The following is a 17914-nucleotide window of genomic DNA, read 5'->3' as shown; positions in this document are numbered from 1 at the left end:
TCGTCCTTACTCATTCTGGCCTACATGTGACTGCACAGTGGTTGTCTAGCAAGCCTCTCAGTTCAAGGGCAAATAGGGATGGGTAACAAATGCTGGCCTTGCCCATGATGTCCATATCCCATGAGAAAATAAATTTCTCTGAATGGCATCAATTTGTCTTCTTAATGCTACTTAGTCTTCTTAAGACTACTTAATGGAACCAGATTATCAAGACTGCTGTAGGCCAAGAGCAGGTGTTAACATGGACCTAGGCCATTTCTCTTATAAATTAAGAAACCTCTCAATGCCATTGGTCAAGCAGAAGACCACCTGCTTGAAGAATGGGCATGGTGGCAAGGTAGGTCAAAAAGTGAAGATTATTGAAGTGCAAAGTGTTCAAGATCCTGAGGCTTTGGCCAGGGTAAATAGTGAGAAATTGTTCCCGCTCAGGAGTACATCAAGAACTAGAGAGCACAGGCTAAAATATTGGACAAAAGGAGAAATGATGTGAGGAATAAAGTTTTCACCCAGAGGTTGGAGTCTGGAGCAAACTTCCTGAGAGTCGGAGATGCAGGTTCATTCGAGGTGCTTGAAAGGGAATTTGATTGCTTTCTGAAAAAAGAGAATGTGCAAGGTTATGGGATAAGGCAGGGGAGTGGGACTAGGCAGAATGCCCTTTCAGAGAGCCAGTGCAGATTTGATGGGCCAAATAGCCTCCTGCTCTGCAAAGATTATGAGAGTTGTTTGTTTTTTTAAAAACAGGTCCTATGGAAGGAAAGTGATCAGAAGGGTGTTGCAGGGGGACAGGCAAGTTCCTGGGAAAGGCCAAGCCAGAGTAGAAAATAGAGTGATGAGATTGGGTTTCAACACACGGAAGAGGGTTTGTATAGTGTCACTGGGGCCCATAGAGGGTCATCAGATGAAATCTCCAAGGGCCACTGATCTTTGTAGCATCAATGAAAGAAGCAACAAATATTGGCATAAAGGAATAGTGCACTGAGACAACATGTACATTTAATTTGAGCTGAGCGGGTTTAAGAAACTTTTTATGCAATTTATAATCCTTACCTTGCTAGGTCGTGGGTTAATTTTTCCTTGGTCCTTTGGCACAAATTTCTGTAAAGCAAAATATATATATTACGTTTTTGATAATTAGAGCTGTTTCACAGTGAATGACACACGTACCTGTCAAATGGGCAGTCAGGGTTGAAGTAGAGGGTGACTATAGCATGCACGATCAAAGAATTAGCATAGATATCAATATTAACTATTTGCCTAGAAAATTGAATACACAGAAAAAAAATGAAAAGAATATCCATTACTTGCTTTAAGCTACATTGGCATTCCACAGAGCCTGACTGATGGTTGAATCATTGAAATTAAAAGAGCCTGAAGTGATAATTGGGATTGGTTAATTAATACAAAATGGAGCACACAATGGAATGGAGCACACGATGGAAAGTAAGAGTGGCTGATCGCCTGCTCAAGAGTTCAGCGCAGTGAGTGAGATGACAAAATTAGCCATGATTAAAAAAAGAGGATAAAAAGGCAAGTCAGAATTCTTGCTCCTGATTACAATCAAATGACTCCTGACAGAGTGTGCACAAGTGAGGATGTTGCAGGAACGACAGGATTAGGCTCAGTAATGATACGTTTCAGAGCCTGTCAACACTTAGTATCTAGGTGAATACCTGAAGAATGATCACTTAGATGTGGTATGGGAAGGGAGCCATCACTTATGAGGCGTATTAAGAGTTAATATCTGAGGTTGCATGAAATGGACACTGATGCTATTCAGCTTCCCCAGACATTTTCCTTTTGAAAAACCCACAAATCCGTCAAAATAAACAAGCTCACATTATCCTTGACAGCTGCACCAACAAACCCTCATGAGCAGAATTTATTGGCATCCTTGAACACATCCAGAGCTCAGCATATCTGGCAAATATGTCAAAAAGTGAAACAGGTGGCAGAGCTAAACTTCAAAGAGAAAATTGAAGCAATGGAACATTTCACACTCTCAAAACGAATTTCAGAATTGTACAATGCATTATAACACTTTTTCCAGTGGATAATATACAATGTATGGTGGAGTGGATCCTAATGCATCTGAACATTTTTGCCCTAAAGCCCATCTGACACACAATCGGCCTTGTGTTGGGACAGGAAATCTAGGCCTTAGGAGACAGTTTGCTGGGACACAGGGATCCAGTGGAGTGGCAATTTATGGAGTGGCATGGGATTGGTAAAAAAATCTTGAGGGAGGATTGGATCTCAGGCTGAAAACAGAACAAAGTAACCCGGGAACAGTTTCAAAATAATTCCCCTCTTTTCCTTTATTTTGATTCCTATCTTCTTCTCATCTTCCCTGAAAGCACACAATGAAACTTTCAATCTTGATGGGGAAGTAGAGCCAGCAGTAACTGACTGGCCACCTATTATACACCCTTGCCCATTTCAGATTGTGGATGGCATTCTGGGATGCCTATTGGTGGAGTTCTGAAAAAATGAACGGTCTTGTTTGTTTTTGTTTCCCGTGTTTATTGAACAATGTCAAACTCAATGAAGCCATTTTATAGAGCAAAACTAACCCCATGTTCTGTCAGCTTGTCTGCCCCTTCCAAGAATTGATTTTGGTTCTGCTCTTGGTGTGTAGCAGTTTACCCATGTAGAAATCCAGCTCCATAACACGAATTGTTTAGTGACTGATGTATTAACACTGGGTGATGAATGCGGAGAAGGTATGGGGTTGGAATAGGGAAGCGGAGGCTTTGTGGGTAAAGAGGGAGGCGGGTTCGTGTAGGGGGTTGGGGTTGCATTCACTGGCGATGGTGCCACTCCGTTGGCTCCAGGCAAAGTATTTGGGAAGTCCGGTGGTGATGGCCACACTGAATTTTTGGAGGCAATTCCGGCAGCACTTTAGGTTGGGAGCGGGGTCAAGGGTGATGCCAATCAGGTGGAATGACGGCTTCGAGCCGGGGAGGATGGATGTGAGGTTCCGGGGATGTGAAGAGAGGGGATTAGGGAGATGAAGAATCTGTTTCTAGGAGGGCAGTTTGCGAGCTTGGAGGAATTGAATGAGAAATTTAGATTGGCGGGAAGGAGCGTTTTCGGTACATGTGCGTGCGGGACTTTGAAAAGCAGGTTTTTCCAACCTTTCCAATAGTGCCCACCTCCTCATTGCTGGAGGAGGTGCTGTCAGTGGGTGTCTGGAAAGGGGGGTCATCTTGGCGATTTATAGGAGGATTCTGGAAGAGGACAAGGTGTCCATGGAGGGGATTATGGCCAAGTGGGAGGAGGAGTTGGGACTGGCATTAGAGGAGAGATTGTGGTGTGAGGTGCTGCAGAGCATGAATTAGCACCATTCGGTGGTCTTATATGTAGATGTAGAGGCCGGTCCCCTGGAGGCCATATTCGGGTTGCCGGACCTGCCGGTGTTGCAGATGAGTGTGGAGCCAGATGTTTCAGCCTTTACCTCACTGATTGCTCGCAGGCGTGTTCTGTTGAGGTTGAGGTCAGTTTCTCTACCCTGTACCTTGGCGTGGCTAGGGGACCTAATGGAGCTCTTAGCACTGGAGATGGTGAAATTTGCCATGGGGGTGGGGAAGTGATGGATTCCACAAAAGTTGGGTTTGTTCATTTTGCATTTTGGAGAGCTGGTTACCATCGGCCTTTAAGGGGGGAAAAGGTGATGGGGTCTTCCTGTGTAGGAAGTTTAATATGATAGGTATGTGTTTTTGTTCTCGTAAAATGTTGAAAATTGGAATAAAAATACATAATTAAAAAAAAGTAGTTTGACATTGATATATTAAATGTTGAATGCAGTCCTCCAGGAATTGTTCGATCCTGTCCCCCGGTCACTATCCGTGCGGAATTCGCACATTCTCCCAGTGTCTGTGTGGGTATCACCCCCACAACCCAAAGATGTGCAGTATAGGTGGATTGGCCACGCTAAATTGCCCCTTAATTGGAAAAAAAAGTATTGGGTACGCTAAAAAACTTTTTTTTTTATATAAAAAGGAAATGGGAATAGGCAGATTATTAGGAAAACGCATCGAATCCCTGTATGGTGATCAGGAATAGGAATTGTCAGGGGGAAAAAAAAGAAGGGAGGGTGTACACTTTCTACTCACCCGTGCATCTGGAAAAGCCGTGACTTTTCTTGGATATCCATTGGCTGAATGCTGATCTAAATTAGAAGGTAAAGAAATTCTGGGGAACTGAACATTCTTGCCAGTATCTGACAGACTATGGTACCCGGTCATCAGCCTGTCAGGGATGCTGGAGGGCAGACTGGGACTCTTGGTACCCTCTTCAAACATGCCAGCAAGGAAAGTTGTTGTTGGAAGGGGGCTAGGGACCATTTCTTTTGTGCCAGTATCCTCAAGAGACAGAGTTCTGCGTACAAGGTTTGGCAGTGTGGTCGATGGACCCGCAGTTGTTGATTTCAAGTTACGATCCAATGACCTGCTGGAGAAAGATTCTATGGGTTTTTTATACTCGGAGTACAACATGCTGCTATTAATTCGAGACCACCTGTTTTCTGCACCCAGCGCTTCTTTGTTTTCTAAATCTGTATTTAACTCCAGCTTGGTCTTTTCCAGAAAACTCAAATGGAAGGCTGTGCTGCTCTCTGCAGAGGAACGTTGGGTGCCAATTATCGGCTTATCCTTGAGTTGCATCTTCATCATCTCTAAAGGGGTGAGACTTTCTTTTTTCGGAGTTTTTGAGAAATCTTTTCGAGGGACTGGTGAAACAGGTTGGGAGGGGAGGCTTGGCAAAGGTTTTCTACTGAGAGCCAGAGTGTCCGACAGCTGCTGTGGTGCCTCAGCGCTTGACGACAAAGGTAGAGGATTCTTTGAATTGGTTTGATCTTCTTCTATTGGAGGCAGCATGGAAAAAGGAGGAGGGATAGGATGTGCCCTCTGGCTTCTCGGACTTCTGTTACGATTCAGGAGCATGGGAGAATCCAAGTTACGAATGGCATCCACAAACCCATCTATTTCCGACAGACTATCAGGGTCGTCCGAGACATTTGTGGGCCATTTCTCACTTTGATTCTGACTGAAGGAGTCAGTAGAAGACCATTCATTCTCCAGAATGAGATTTCCAGATGGTTGGAGTCGTTGCTCATCACTTTTCTCTTGTCTTGGTTTATTGGATGTGTACTGGATTGTCTGTACTGGAGACTCTGGATTGACTACAATGGAACTTCCAGCCTGGAAATCTTTTGAATCTTCAGCAGGGTCTTGAACAAGAGCATTTCTTGAATGAAGACCAGATTTTTCAGTGGTGTCTTCTTTGAAGGAATCCAAAGAGTATTTTGGGGTGCTTTGAAGGGACCCATTTTCAGGATTAAGAAGAGGGGTTCCAAGCAGCTGTGGTCCAGGAACTTGATCAAATTTCAATGCTGCTGGTACACTTTCCTCAGTGGCTGGAGTTTGAAGTTTTTCAAACACAAGACCATTCTGGTCAGGGTTCTGTTGATGGAGAGTATTTATCAGTTGAATATGTCCAGAGGAATCCACATTCTGCAACACATCACCTCGGCCTTGAGACTCTATACTGGGCTGTTGCGCCGAATCACTTCCAATTCTCCCACTGTACAGAGGTGAATTCACAATGCTTTGGCTGGCAATGTTTTCTGCAATGTTACACTGTGCTGGAATGCCTGACAGAGGGAGATCGCTTCCATTCACAACACTGCCTTCATTCGGAGTGGATATTTGAGAAACTTTGTGTTTCGATTCTGCAACGCTCTGTTGCAAGGAGCTATTTTGAGATTCTGACACTCCGCTCCTGGTGTCACCGAGCCCTCCATTACTCTGTTGCTGCACACTGCTGTTTGAAATGGCAGATGAGTCAGGACTCACTACAGTATGAAAAGACACATGTGTGGAGAGGGGCTCCGCAGTTTCAGCTCCTATTTGGCTGCTGCTGTTCATTGTCCCAAAGTTACCAACTGCCACTCTTCTTGCACTCTCTTTGTTGCTTTCTGAGCCTCCTGCTTGATGAAGTGGCCCAGGAAAACTCACCGACTGCAGACTTGTTTTGCTGGGAAACAAAATTGGCAATGTGTTTTTAGAAAAAGTGTTGTGACAGAGACTTCAAGACACAAGCAATCTAGGCACAATGCTTCAAAACGGAAAAGAACACTTAAATTTATTGAAAGAACAATGTCAAAAGCCTGGAACTTTTTTAATAAAATGAAAAATGCTGTGGAGAGACCTGACTGTGCTGTTGAGATTCAGCGGAGAATCTCTAAGGTACATGTGAAGAAAATATTCCCACTTGTGGGGCATCCAATGCTGGAGGCAATAAATGTATTAGTGACTGTCTGTAAAGCTGCATTGTCAAATTAAACTAGGCGAGCTCAGTCCAAGCACAAAATATTTTCACATTCAACAGACCCTCCTCAAACTCTCACACAGACTGTCAATCCCTCTTTAAAACTCTCACAGGCCCTCATACTCTCTCAGACCCACAATCCCTCTTCAAAACTTTCACTGATCCTCAATCCCTCCTCCTACTCTCAAACCCGCAATCCATCCTCAAAACTCTCACACGGACCCTCAATCCCTCAGAATTCTCAGAGGCACTCAGTTCCCTCCTTAAAACTCACAGATCCTTAATCCCTCCTCAAAACGTTTTCAGACCCTCAATCCCTCCTCAAAACTCTCACAGATCCTCAATTCCTCCTCAAACTCACACAGACTTTCAATTCCTGCTCAAAATTCACATTGACACTCAATCCCTCCTCAAAACTCACAAAGACCTTCAATTTCTCCTCAAACTCACACAGATCCTCAATCCCTCCACAATCTCACACAGATCCTCAATCTCACAGACCCTCAATCCCTCCTCAAACTCACACAGATCCTCAATCCCTCCACAATCTCACACAGATCCTCAATCTCACAGACCCTCAATCCCTCCTCAATCTCACAGACTCTCAATCCCTCCTCAAACTCATACACACCCTCAGTTCCCTCCTCAAACTCGCACTCCACCTCAGCACCTCCTCAAACTCTCACACCGACCCTCAACAAGTGCGCCCTCAAACTCTCACACAGGCCGAGGCAGTAACTCTTCCAAACTCACCCTTAGTTCCCCACCCCCCCCCCCCCCCCCACCCCCCACAAAAACTCGCAGACACACCCAGCAACAAATGCGCCCACGGATCCCTTATCCCATTAACACCAAACAGCAACTTCCTCTGACAGCCAGGCAGGTGTATTTTTCCGTAAAGTTTCTTTGGACACATTCCGGGTGCTGGCAGGGTAGGCAGGAAGCTCTCAGCGAGAACACGGTCACCGCCTCAGCACCCCACCTCGGTAGCAGCAATCAGGTAGCAGGTATCAAAGTGATGGGACAGCAACAATGGTATCACCAGTAATACCTCCTCGGAGCTTTCCAACTAACAAAAGCTGACAGAAGCAGAGAGTGAAACAGAAGCAGAGAGTGAAACATCACCAGAGGTCAGACCCAAATAAACCAGTGTCTTTAACAGAGGATGGTGGTGGGTTAGATCAGTGTGGAGCACTCACCTTGCAGTCTGTTTGCTGGGGGTTTGCTGTAGGAAGCGGCTGTAACCCGGTTCCCTCACTCTGGGAGCTGGTTGGAAAGCCTGTCCCCCGGGATGTGTGGAATTCTCTCCTCTTATTCCGTATCCCAGGCCGGTGTAATGACTGAACACACCGAGAGGCGTGTCCGGTACATTCCTCTGACATTCCTCAGCACGGCCAGTGGGAACTGGGCTGACAGGTTTACCCTCTCCCTGGAGGTGTGCGTCTGCCATCGGTACCAAGTGGGATCCCGCTCTCTCCGGAACACCTGTCTCCTCCTGGACTAAGCCACCCGCATCCCAGTCGTCCTCCCTACAATCTTCCTCCTTGGTCAGGGTGATGAGAATGTCGTACTTAGTCCTTGCACTGCCTTTATTGCGGGGCTGCCTCTCTGGGAGCTGGAGTGACTCTCTGTACTGGGCAGATAGAGTTGTGGATTGCTCCAACTGGGGGGCAAAAGGCAGCAGTCGGGACGTGTGACTGTGTCCCTCCTCCTGTTTACCTGAGCAAATATTTAAAACATCCTCGGCCCAGCCAGGGAGTTTCTGCTCAGCAACCGAGATTATTGGAGAACTGGTTTGGTGTTGGCTGACAGGAATGCGGTCGTTGCTGCTTTCGGGGTGTGACTGGAGCCTTTCGGTCTCCCAAACCCGCTGCTCACAACTACCACCATCTTCAAAGTCCCCGCCCCGGCTGTGTGGCCGCTGACCCCGCTTTGACCTGGTGTGTGAGCGTGCCTCCTCCTTCCCGGATTGTTTGCCTCGCCTGGCTGCAGCTGCGGCCGCCTTGCGGGGTAAGGCAGCGAGGGAGCCCAGGGCACTGGCGCCGCTCTCCCGCCACCTCTGCCCACTCGCACCTCCAAACACGCTCAAAGTATCCCTCCCGCTTCTCAGGTCCGACTCGGACAAGCTGAAGTAACGTTTCTGTGTAGGCAAAAAAAATAAAAACACAAGAGCATTAAAAGTGGGTTTTTAACAAAAAAAATCAACACATTCCTCCTGGGGGTAATTTGTCTGTCTCGCTACGCTGAATTTCCTGTTGATTGTCAGTAGTGCTGTCAGAATCAATTAGGTAATTATCAATATCATGGTGGGTGTTGTCACCCTTCCAGTATGGGCGTTAACCATTTCACTCACCAATCTAAAACGTTTCAGAGAGTCAGATTTCAGCAACAAAACTCCCTCTCTTCAGACCTGCTTGTTAGGTAATTTGGACATTCTGAATTCTCCCCGTGTACCCAAACAGGCGCTGGAGTGTGGCGACTGGGGGCTTTTCACAGTAACGTCATTGCAGTGTTAATGTAAGCCTACTTACGACCCCAATAAAGATTATTATCCTTGCAACCTCCTCCAGATCTACAAACCTCCAGGTTTTCAGCCCTCCAAATTCAGACTGCTTGTACATTCCCAGTTTTAATCCCCTCGCTTTTGGCAGCCAATGCCTTCAGTTGTGTGGGTCCTAATGAAATCCCTCCCGAAACCTCTGTCCCCCCACTCCAAGCCAGTGTACCTCACATCACTGAAGAAGAAGAATACATACTCGCACGTGAGCTCTGTTTCGCTCTCCACAGAAGCTGCCAGACCTGCCGTTTTTCCCAGCATTTTTGGTTTTTATTTCAGATTTCCAACATCTGCAGAATTTAACTTCAGATCTACCTTGGTGACCAGGTTCCTCACTTCTTCTCATATATCATGTGGCCTTGTGTCAATTTTTTAAATCATTAAGCTCCCTTCCGAATGTTTGGCTGTGTTAAGCATGCTGTATACATGCAGGTTATTGTTGGGCGAATGGGACTAATTGTATATGATGGGGCTAATCTGATGGCCGCAAATAACAGAAGGTATTTGGACACACTGGGTACCATATTAGTGTCGTTCTCCTCTTTACAGCGGGTAAGGCCACCAGGTTTCAACAGCTAATCTAAGCTAGTAGCACAGATCCCGTATTGGTCCTCCAGGTTTTTGGATGACTTACATTCCAAACCCATGTGTCTGTGGGCATATTTAGCTGTAGATTCGATGAAAGTGGAGAAACTGTTCCTGCCCATGTGTGCATTCAGAATAAATACTGGGGAATAGATACAACAACATCCTTGGGGTTACCATTAACCAGAACTGGATTAGCCATTTAAATACTGTGACTTCAGAACATGTCAGAGGTCCATGATCTGAGGCGAATAAATCACCTTCTGAAAGCCCGACCACCATCTACAAGGCTTAAGTCAGGAGTGTGATGGAGTACTCTCCACTTGCCTGGATGAGTGCAGTTCCAACAAAAGAACTTGGACACTATCCAGAACAAAACAGTCTGCTTGATTGGCACCCAATCCACAAATATTCACTCCCTCCACCACCAACGCACATTGGCAGCAGTGTGTACCATGGAGGACTGGAGTTCAAAGGAAACCTGTGGTGGGGTTCAGGGGAGTCTCTGGTTATGTGCTGCTGCTCGCGTATAGAAATGGAAATTGAGGTGCAATATCGTAGCCATAAATTGGTTGGTTGGTGAATATTACTGCTTAGGGACCGAATCCCAATAATGGGAGATTAAAACTGATAAGAATATTAAGGAACAAATAACTGGTGCATCTAATCTTTTTTTGTGTAACATTTATTACAATTAGTAAAGTTAATAGCGTGTGTTCAGTATTAATAGGAATAATCAGTACGAGCAAGGTTTATTAATACTAGTAAGCTGTATTAGTATTGGCAATATTTTTATTTTCACAGTGGCAAGAGGAACTAAAACAAATAAATGACAGCACTGCTCCAAACCTGAGAGTGCCCATTCTTGCTACGTGGGAATTCCAGGACGCTTCCTATATCCTGGATAACCATTTGTGCAGGAAGTGTTGTCAGTTGCAGCAACATGAGCACCAGGTTTCAGAACTTAAGCAATAGTGTACCATTGAGGTGACGAGTTATGATGGGGGATGTGAACAGCCAGCAGTCATGGTTCACATTGATACCAACAATATAGTAGAAAGAGGGATGTGGGCAACTGAAGGCATTGGCTGCCTAAGGAGGGAGATTCAATGCTGAGCAATGTGAAGTGATTTATCATAGTAGAAAGAATGTGGGAGAGACAATACGAAATAGGAGGTACAATTCTAAAGGGCTACAGGAGCAGAGGGACCTGTGAGTATATGTCTATAAGTCATTAAAGGTGGCGGGACAGGTTTAGAGAGTGGTTAATAAAACTTACAGTATCCTGGGCTTTATTAAATGGGGAATAAAGAACAAGGGCAAGGAGGTTATGTTGAACTAAGTCACCAGTTTTGCCTCAGCTGGACTATTGCACCCAGTTCTGGGCACACATTTCAAGAATGATGTGAAGGTTTTCGAGAGAGAGTGCAGGGAAAATTAATGAGAATGGTTACTGAGAAGAAAAACTTCAGTTATAAGGGTAGTTTGGATAAGTTAAGGATTGTTTTCCTTGGAGAAGAGGACGCTGAAAGGAGATTTCATAGAGGTGCTCAAAATCAGGAGGGGTCTGGACAGAGTCGGTAGGGAGAAATTATTCCCAGTCATGAAAGGATTGCTAATGAGAGGGCACCAATTTTAGAAATATCTCTCGCGATTGCATGAGGGTATCAATTACGTTGAAACTTTTCTGGTTGGAGTATTCTCTTGAACTTAATATCATCACTTATACAAGCAGATATTAGTGAGGCTTCTAGACAATATAGCTTTGCATTTGATAAGTATTACAGGTTGAAAATGGCAACCAGGTGGAGAAGGCAGTCAAGAAGGCAGACTGCATGCTTGCCTACATCGGTTGTGGCACTGAGTATAAAAATTGACAAGTCATGCTGCAGATGTACGGAACCTTAGCTAGGCCACACTTGGAATATTGTGCACAATTCTGGTCACCAAACTACCAGAAGGATGTGGATGCTTTGGAGAGAGTACAGAAGAGGTTTACCAGGATCTTGCCTGGCCTGGAGGGTATTAACTATGAGAAGAGGTTGGATAAACTCAGATTGTTTTCACTGGAACGACGGAGGTTGAGGGGCGACTTGACAGAAGTCTACAAAATTATGAGTGGCATGGCCAGAGTGGATAGTCAGAAACTTTTTCCCAGGGTGGAAATTGATGTGTTGGGCAGGCTGGGTCTATGTGGATTGCATTTGATGCAGTGTAGCGAGAGACAGACTTCCAACACTTGATGAAATGCAACACGATTTTATTTAACATTTAACTATTTTACATGATCAACTGTGGGTTGACCCTATGCTGACTTGACTGGAGACCTGAGGCTAGCCTGACCAGACTAACTGACTACTACATGGGTGTTTAGCACTGACTAATGCTCACGAGCTCTGACTGTCTCAGAGGCTGGATCCCTAGAGAGCGGGAAAACTGGTGCCCTCTGGCTTTATAGTGGTCATGTCTTGTCTGGTGATTGGCTGCTGTGTTCTGTGTGCTCACTGGTCATCCTGTGTGCCAATCACTGCCTGTCTGCACTCCATTATATACATGGATGTATATTATGACAGAAATGTCAATTACGAGAGGACTTTGGTTTAAGGTTAGAGGAGAAATGCGAGGCAAGTTTTTTTTTTACACAAGAGGGTACGGAGTGCCTGGAACTTGCTGCCGGGGAGGTGGTGGAAGCAGGTACAATAGCAACGTTTAAGAGGCATCTTGACAAATACATGAATAGCATTGGAATAGAGGGTTATGGACCCTGGAAGTGTAGCAGGCTTAGAGAGCCAAAGGGCCTGTTCCTGTGCTGTACCTTTCTTTGTTCTTTGCTGTTCATTCCCATGGACTATTTCACATTCTAAAATGAAAGGGAGATATTTGTGTAGTACTAGCCATGTAAATACTGGTTACAACAGCAAATCAGAGGCTGGGAACCCAGCAGCAATAACTCACCTCCTGACTCCCCAAAGCCTGCCCATCATCTACAAAGCACAAGTCAGGAGTGTGATGGAATACTCTCCACCTACTTGGATCAGTGAACTCCACCAACATCCAAGAAGCTTGAAATTCTCCTAGACAAAGCAGCCATTTGATTGGCACCCATCCACCACATTATTCACTCCCTCCACCACCAGTGTAGTGACAGCAACATGTACCTTTTACAGAATGCACGACAAATCTCACAACCCTCGGTTACCTAGAAGGACCTGTGGCAGCAGGCGCATGGGTTTGGAGGGTGCTGTCGAAGGAGCCTTGGTGGCAGCAGTATGCACCAACAAGATGCACTGCAGCAGCTCACCAAGGCTTCCTCAACAGAACTTTCCAAACCCATGACCTCTATCACCTTGAAGGACATGGCTGCAGATACGTGGGAATACTATCGCCTGCACAGTTCCCATCAGGCCACTCACCACCCTGACATGGAACTATGTCAGCTGTTCCTTCACTGTCACTGGGTCAAAATCCTGGAACTCTCTTCTTAATAGCACTGTGGGTGCATCCACACTAGATGGACTGCAGCAGTTCAAGGCTCACCACCACCTTCTCAAGGGCAATAAGAGATGGGCAATCAAACCTGGCCTTTGAAACAACAGCCACATCCCATGAATTAATTAGAAAGATCTCCTATATTAATCTTCCCAGTTTTAATGACAAACGTTTTTAAGCGATGTTGGCTGAAGGATAAACATTGGCTTGGACTCTGCCAAGAACTTTCCCGCTAGGTTTCAAATCGTGTCAGGGAAATCTTTGATATCCACCTGGGAGGTTTAGTGTTTCAAACTAACAACATTGTTGTCCTTCCTGATTACAACTCTGAAGTGTCAACCCAGATTGGGTCACTAAAAAATACAATAATCACTGGCCAGGGTGTCACTGGCTGGCTAGGCCAGCATATTTCGGATTTCTAATTGCCCTCGTGAAGGTGGTGATGAGCTACCATTTTGAAGCGCTGCAGTTCATGTACTAGGTACATCCACTGTGCTGTTGGGGAGGGAGTTCTAGGATTTCGACCCAGCAACAATGAAGGAATGGCTGATATAGCTTCAAGTCAGAATAGTGAGTGGCTTGGAGGGGAACGTGCAGGGGGTGGTGTCCCCATGCATCTGCTGCCCTCGTCCTTCATGGTGGTTACGCTCATGGGTTTGGAAGGTGCTGTCGAAAGAGCCTTGGCGAGTTGCTGCAGTGGATCTTGTAGACATTACATATACCCTGCTGCCATTGTGCGTCAGTGGTGGGGGGAGTGAATGTTGGAGGTGATGGATAGGGTAAGCGTCTGCTTTGTGCTGGATGGTGTCGACCTCGAGCGTTGTTGGAGCTGTACTCATCGAGGCATGAAGTGACTATATCAACACACGCTTGTCCAGACTTCAACTCACAAACTTCTGAATTAGATGTCCATGTGCTGCTACTGAGCAGGAGAGCCACACTCAATAAAATGAAGCAGAAATGGAAAACATCAAAACAGAACCATGATCACAAACTATTGTGTCTTTGCAAATCTATAACATAATCAAATTAGCAACAGCAAAACATATCTTGCTCTCACTTGTGCATGACACTGGTGAAAATGGCACATGCTTGTGTTCTGTCCGTATGAAGAGTTTGCCTTTGGTTTTGCGCACTGGCTCTTTAAATACGCTTATCCGTAATGGTCAAGAGATAATTTCTCATCAACTTGGTAGTTTATGAATCATGTCATAAAAACTCTGCAGTAAAATTCTCAGCATAACCTACGTCTTATGGCAGTGTCTGGCGTCACAGGAACAAAACCATAACTAGCTGGATCCCATTGGGAGCACTCCGCAAAGTTTGGTGTTTTGGGTTCCACTTAGTAAGCAAATTCAAAACTGGATTGAAATGAAGATTCAACTGAGAAGTAACTGGGGAAGGTAAGATAACACCCAACACCAATAACACCCACAGAACCTTGACTAGCTCCAAGCACGTGCTCCTAGCAGCTGATACTACCTCCTCCTGCGTGTGACAAAATGCATCAACCTGTCCTCCTTCATCAGCATTTATTACTATCTGTCAGCAGCTCGTCAATGGCAGATTAGTTGCAATTTTGTATTGGGCAATCTGATTGAGAAACTCTGAACATTGACGTACGGGGGCGTGAGCGGGGTGATAATTACAGCCCGCAGGCAACCATTTGGATTTCTGATGTTCATAGAATCATAGAGTTTACAGTGCAGAAAGAGGCCATTCAGCCCATCAGGTCTGCACCGGCCCTTGAAAGTGCACCCTACTTCAGCTCAGACCTCCACTCCATCCCCATAACCCAGTAACCCCGCCTAACCTTTTGGACAGGGCAATTTAGCATGGCCAATCTACCTAACCTGCACATCATTGGACTGTGGGAAGAAACTGGAGCACGCGGAGGGAACCCATGCAATCACGGAGAGAAAGTACAAATGCCACTCAGTCACCCGAAGACGGAATTGAACCCCGGACCCTGGAGCTGTGAGGCAGCAGGGCTAACCCCTGTGTCACCATGCCGCAAGAACCTCCTCCTGCCCCTCTTCTTCATCACACCCTTTCTCCCCACTCAGCTTATCTACAACCCACTGAAATACAGCCATTGCTGTTCACCTTAATTATGTAATGTTTACAGGTATACATGTTAATTTTTGCGTGTTTTTTTTCCTAATAATTTGTAATTTGTTGGATATAAAATATGAAAACTCAATAAAAAACATTTAAAAAAAACTATGTAATGTTACCGTTGTTTAAATGGAAAAAGGGCGATGCAAATCTGGGTTTTAAAAATGAGGAAAGGGAGTTAAGCGAAACCTGCCCAGATCACCTAGTTAGGCAGCAGCTGGAGTGTTGTATCCAGTTGTGGGTGCTGGAAGGATGAGAGGAAAAGAAGAATGAATTCAATGAGATAATCCAAGGCTGTATTCGTCAGACTGGAGTAATTGGTAATAAACTGTTGTTGATAAGCGAGAGAAAGGCATGATCAGATCAGATAATGTTACTAATTGAGGCATTTAGACAGAGTAGGAGAGAAGTAGTTTTCACTGCTTGGTGAGTCGGTAACTGGATGGAATGAATTTAATGACATTGACAAAAGTAAAGGGGAGGGTTTAGGAGGATCATTTAATTTCATTTCAGATTGTTTGAATGCCCAATGAGAAATGGCACTGGCAGCAGAATATATCAGAGGGGTATCAGATAAATATACAAAAAAGGAAACACAGGACTACGGGGAAAGTACGTTGAAGTGGGGTTGATGGATAGTCCTTCAAAGAGACACAATGGGCACAATGGGCCAAAAGGCCTCCATTCTCTTTTATTTCATTCTATGAGAGCTAGGAACCAAAAGACAGGTGAGTGTCAACCCCAGGGTCATCTGGAAAAAGGAGAATATCCCATGTAACTAAAGTCAAATTTTGTTTAATCAGAGATGATTGGTTTTGCCCCCGACACTTAATGAGCCATCAGTGCCACCAGGTGGAGCCAATGAGCACAGCAAGATGGCTTACAGAATTGCAGGGGGCCACTTGGCCCTTCCTGCCTGTTCTGGTTCAGAGGGTTAATCCCCCCCCCCCCCGCCCTTGTCTTTGCCCATGGTCTTGTTTAAAAAAAAAATCCCTTTCCTGTATTTACCTAATTCCTTTTTGAAAGTTATCGCTGATTTTGGTCCACAGTATTTTCAGATGTGTGTATTCCAGATCATTAAATCTCACTGGGGAGTTGATGGGGTGGGGGGCTGGATTTTTAACCCCAAAATTAAAGTTTGATTGACATTGCGAATGTGGGATTTAGGATGGGTGCAGCAGTGTTCTTGATGAATTCAACTTTACAGCGGGTGGAAAGTGGACAGGTGTGTGCGAGGGAGTGAGTCTGTCCGGGATACAAGACTCAACACAAAGCATTGTTTTCTATAAATGCAAGGCTAGCTAAATCGGTGATTCAGCTGCCTCACTCTTAACGCCATCAGCTGTGACTCAAGAGGGTCGCACTCAGAAGCTTATTGGTCCAAAACCCACTCCAGAAACGGAGCACATAATCCACATTGACACTCTCCCAGTGCTGCTTTGAGGAAGTGCTGCATTGTCGGAGGTGCCACCTTTTGGCTGAGGTATTAAACCAAGATTCAGTCTGACTTTTCAGATGGATATGAAAGCTTCTGTGGACCTACCTAAAGACAGGAGTCCTTCACCTTGGCCTGGAATGATACTTTCCCCTCAACATATTGTGTCATCTATCTTACTGCTATTGGGAGCAGATTCCAACAGTATTTACGTTTCAAAAGTGCTTCATCAACTGGTTTGGGACATGCCGGGGTTGTGACAGGTGCTACATAAGTGCAAGTCCAGTCTTGCTTCATCATTCCCACACTGTGCTCCTGTGAATTTGTCCACCCTGCTGATTATCAATAGTGAACAAATCTCGAGTGGGATAATTCTAGTGAAGCAGCTAATGTCAAAGCATAAACACAACTGCAAAACAAATAATCAAAATGGACTGCAGGGGTTGGCCACATGGTATTAATAGAATCTTCAACTCTCGATTCCTTTCTCCCCTTATAACTTCATAACCAATCTGCTGAATTTGGGATGTTTTCTCTCTCCAAAGAATGGAGAAAATTAGAGACAGCAATGGAGGTGAGGCTCTCCCAGAATTCTAAGCAGCAGAGAAAGTGCTCTATTAAAACCGAAAGGCAACTCTCCACGATTGTCCAGCAGTTTAAAATGTTGGACCGTAATTACAGGATGGTCTCGAGTTCAATCATCGCACATACTTGCTATCCAGTGGCTCCTGCTGTTAAATGCACAGGATATTACAGCGGTCTAGTGACTAGCCTCCCACTTTCCACCTTCATCCAAAACTTTGGTGCATCTACTCTAAATGGCACCAAGCCCTGCTCATCTGTCATCGGCAATCAGTCTAGTTGTGTTGTGTGTGTGTTCAAATCCCTCCTCTAGGCCCTCAAACGTCCGGTGATCCTGCACCCCTCCAATTCAGACCTCTTGCGCATTCCTGATTTCCTTCACTCCACACAAATGTCTGGTAGAGTTGGAGGCATCAAACCTGGACAGACAAAACCCAACAAAGGGACTGGAATAGTCATTCTTTTAAAAAAAAAAAAAACATTTTATTGAGGTATTTTTGGTATAGTAACAACAACAAAATAAACAATATACATGAAACCATAAACATAGTGCAAATGCCATTTACCTCTCATACAGGCCCCACCCTTATTGACCCCCTACTCTAATCTAAACTACTCATCCCCCTCCTGCTGATGATTAATTTTCCCTCAAGAAGTTGACGAACGGTTGCCACCTCCGGGAGAACCCTAACAGTGACCCTCTCAAGGCGAACTTAATTTTCTCCACACAGAGAAAGCTAGCCATGTCCGATAGCCAGGTCCCCGACTTCAGGGGCTTTGAGTCCCTCCAAGCTAATAGTATCCGTCTCCGGGCTACCAGG

General features: G+C 45.3%; 1 protein-coding gene across 1 annotated transcript in view; it reads right to left on the bottom strand.

Annotated features, from left to right (window-relative positions):
• The window catches only part of LOC119966504, a 143043-nt gene that overhangs the window by 62895 nt on the left and 62234 nt on the right, over positions 1-17914 (bottom strand). Inside the window, exons 3-5 of the mRNA XM_038798307.1 lie at positions 7527-8467; positions 4113-6033; positions 1048-1095 (exon numbers count right to left, since the gene is read on the bottom strand). Coding sequence (XP_038654235.1) covers positions 1048-1095; positions 4113-6033; positions 7527-8467 — 2910 coding nt within the window. The remainder of the gene's footprint in view (positions 1-1047; positions 1096-4112; positions 6034-7526; positions 8468-17914) is intronic.

Source organism: Scyliorhinus canicula, chromosome 1 (genome assembly GCF_902713615.1).
Source record: "Scyliorhinus canicula chromosome 1, sScyCan1.1, whole genome shotgun sequence".
Classification (NCBI taxonomy): Eukaryota; Metazoa; Chordata; class Chondrichthyes; order Carcharhiniformes; family Scyliorhinidae; genus Scyliorhinus; species Scyliorhinus canicula.
The sequence above is the reverse complement of the archived record's forward strand: the minus strand, read 5'-3'. Positions and strand labels throughout refer to the sequence as shown.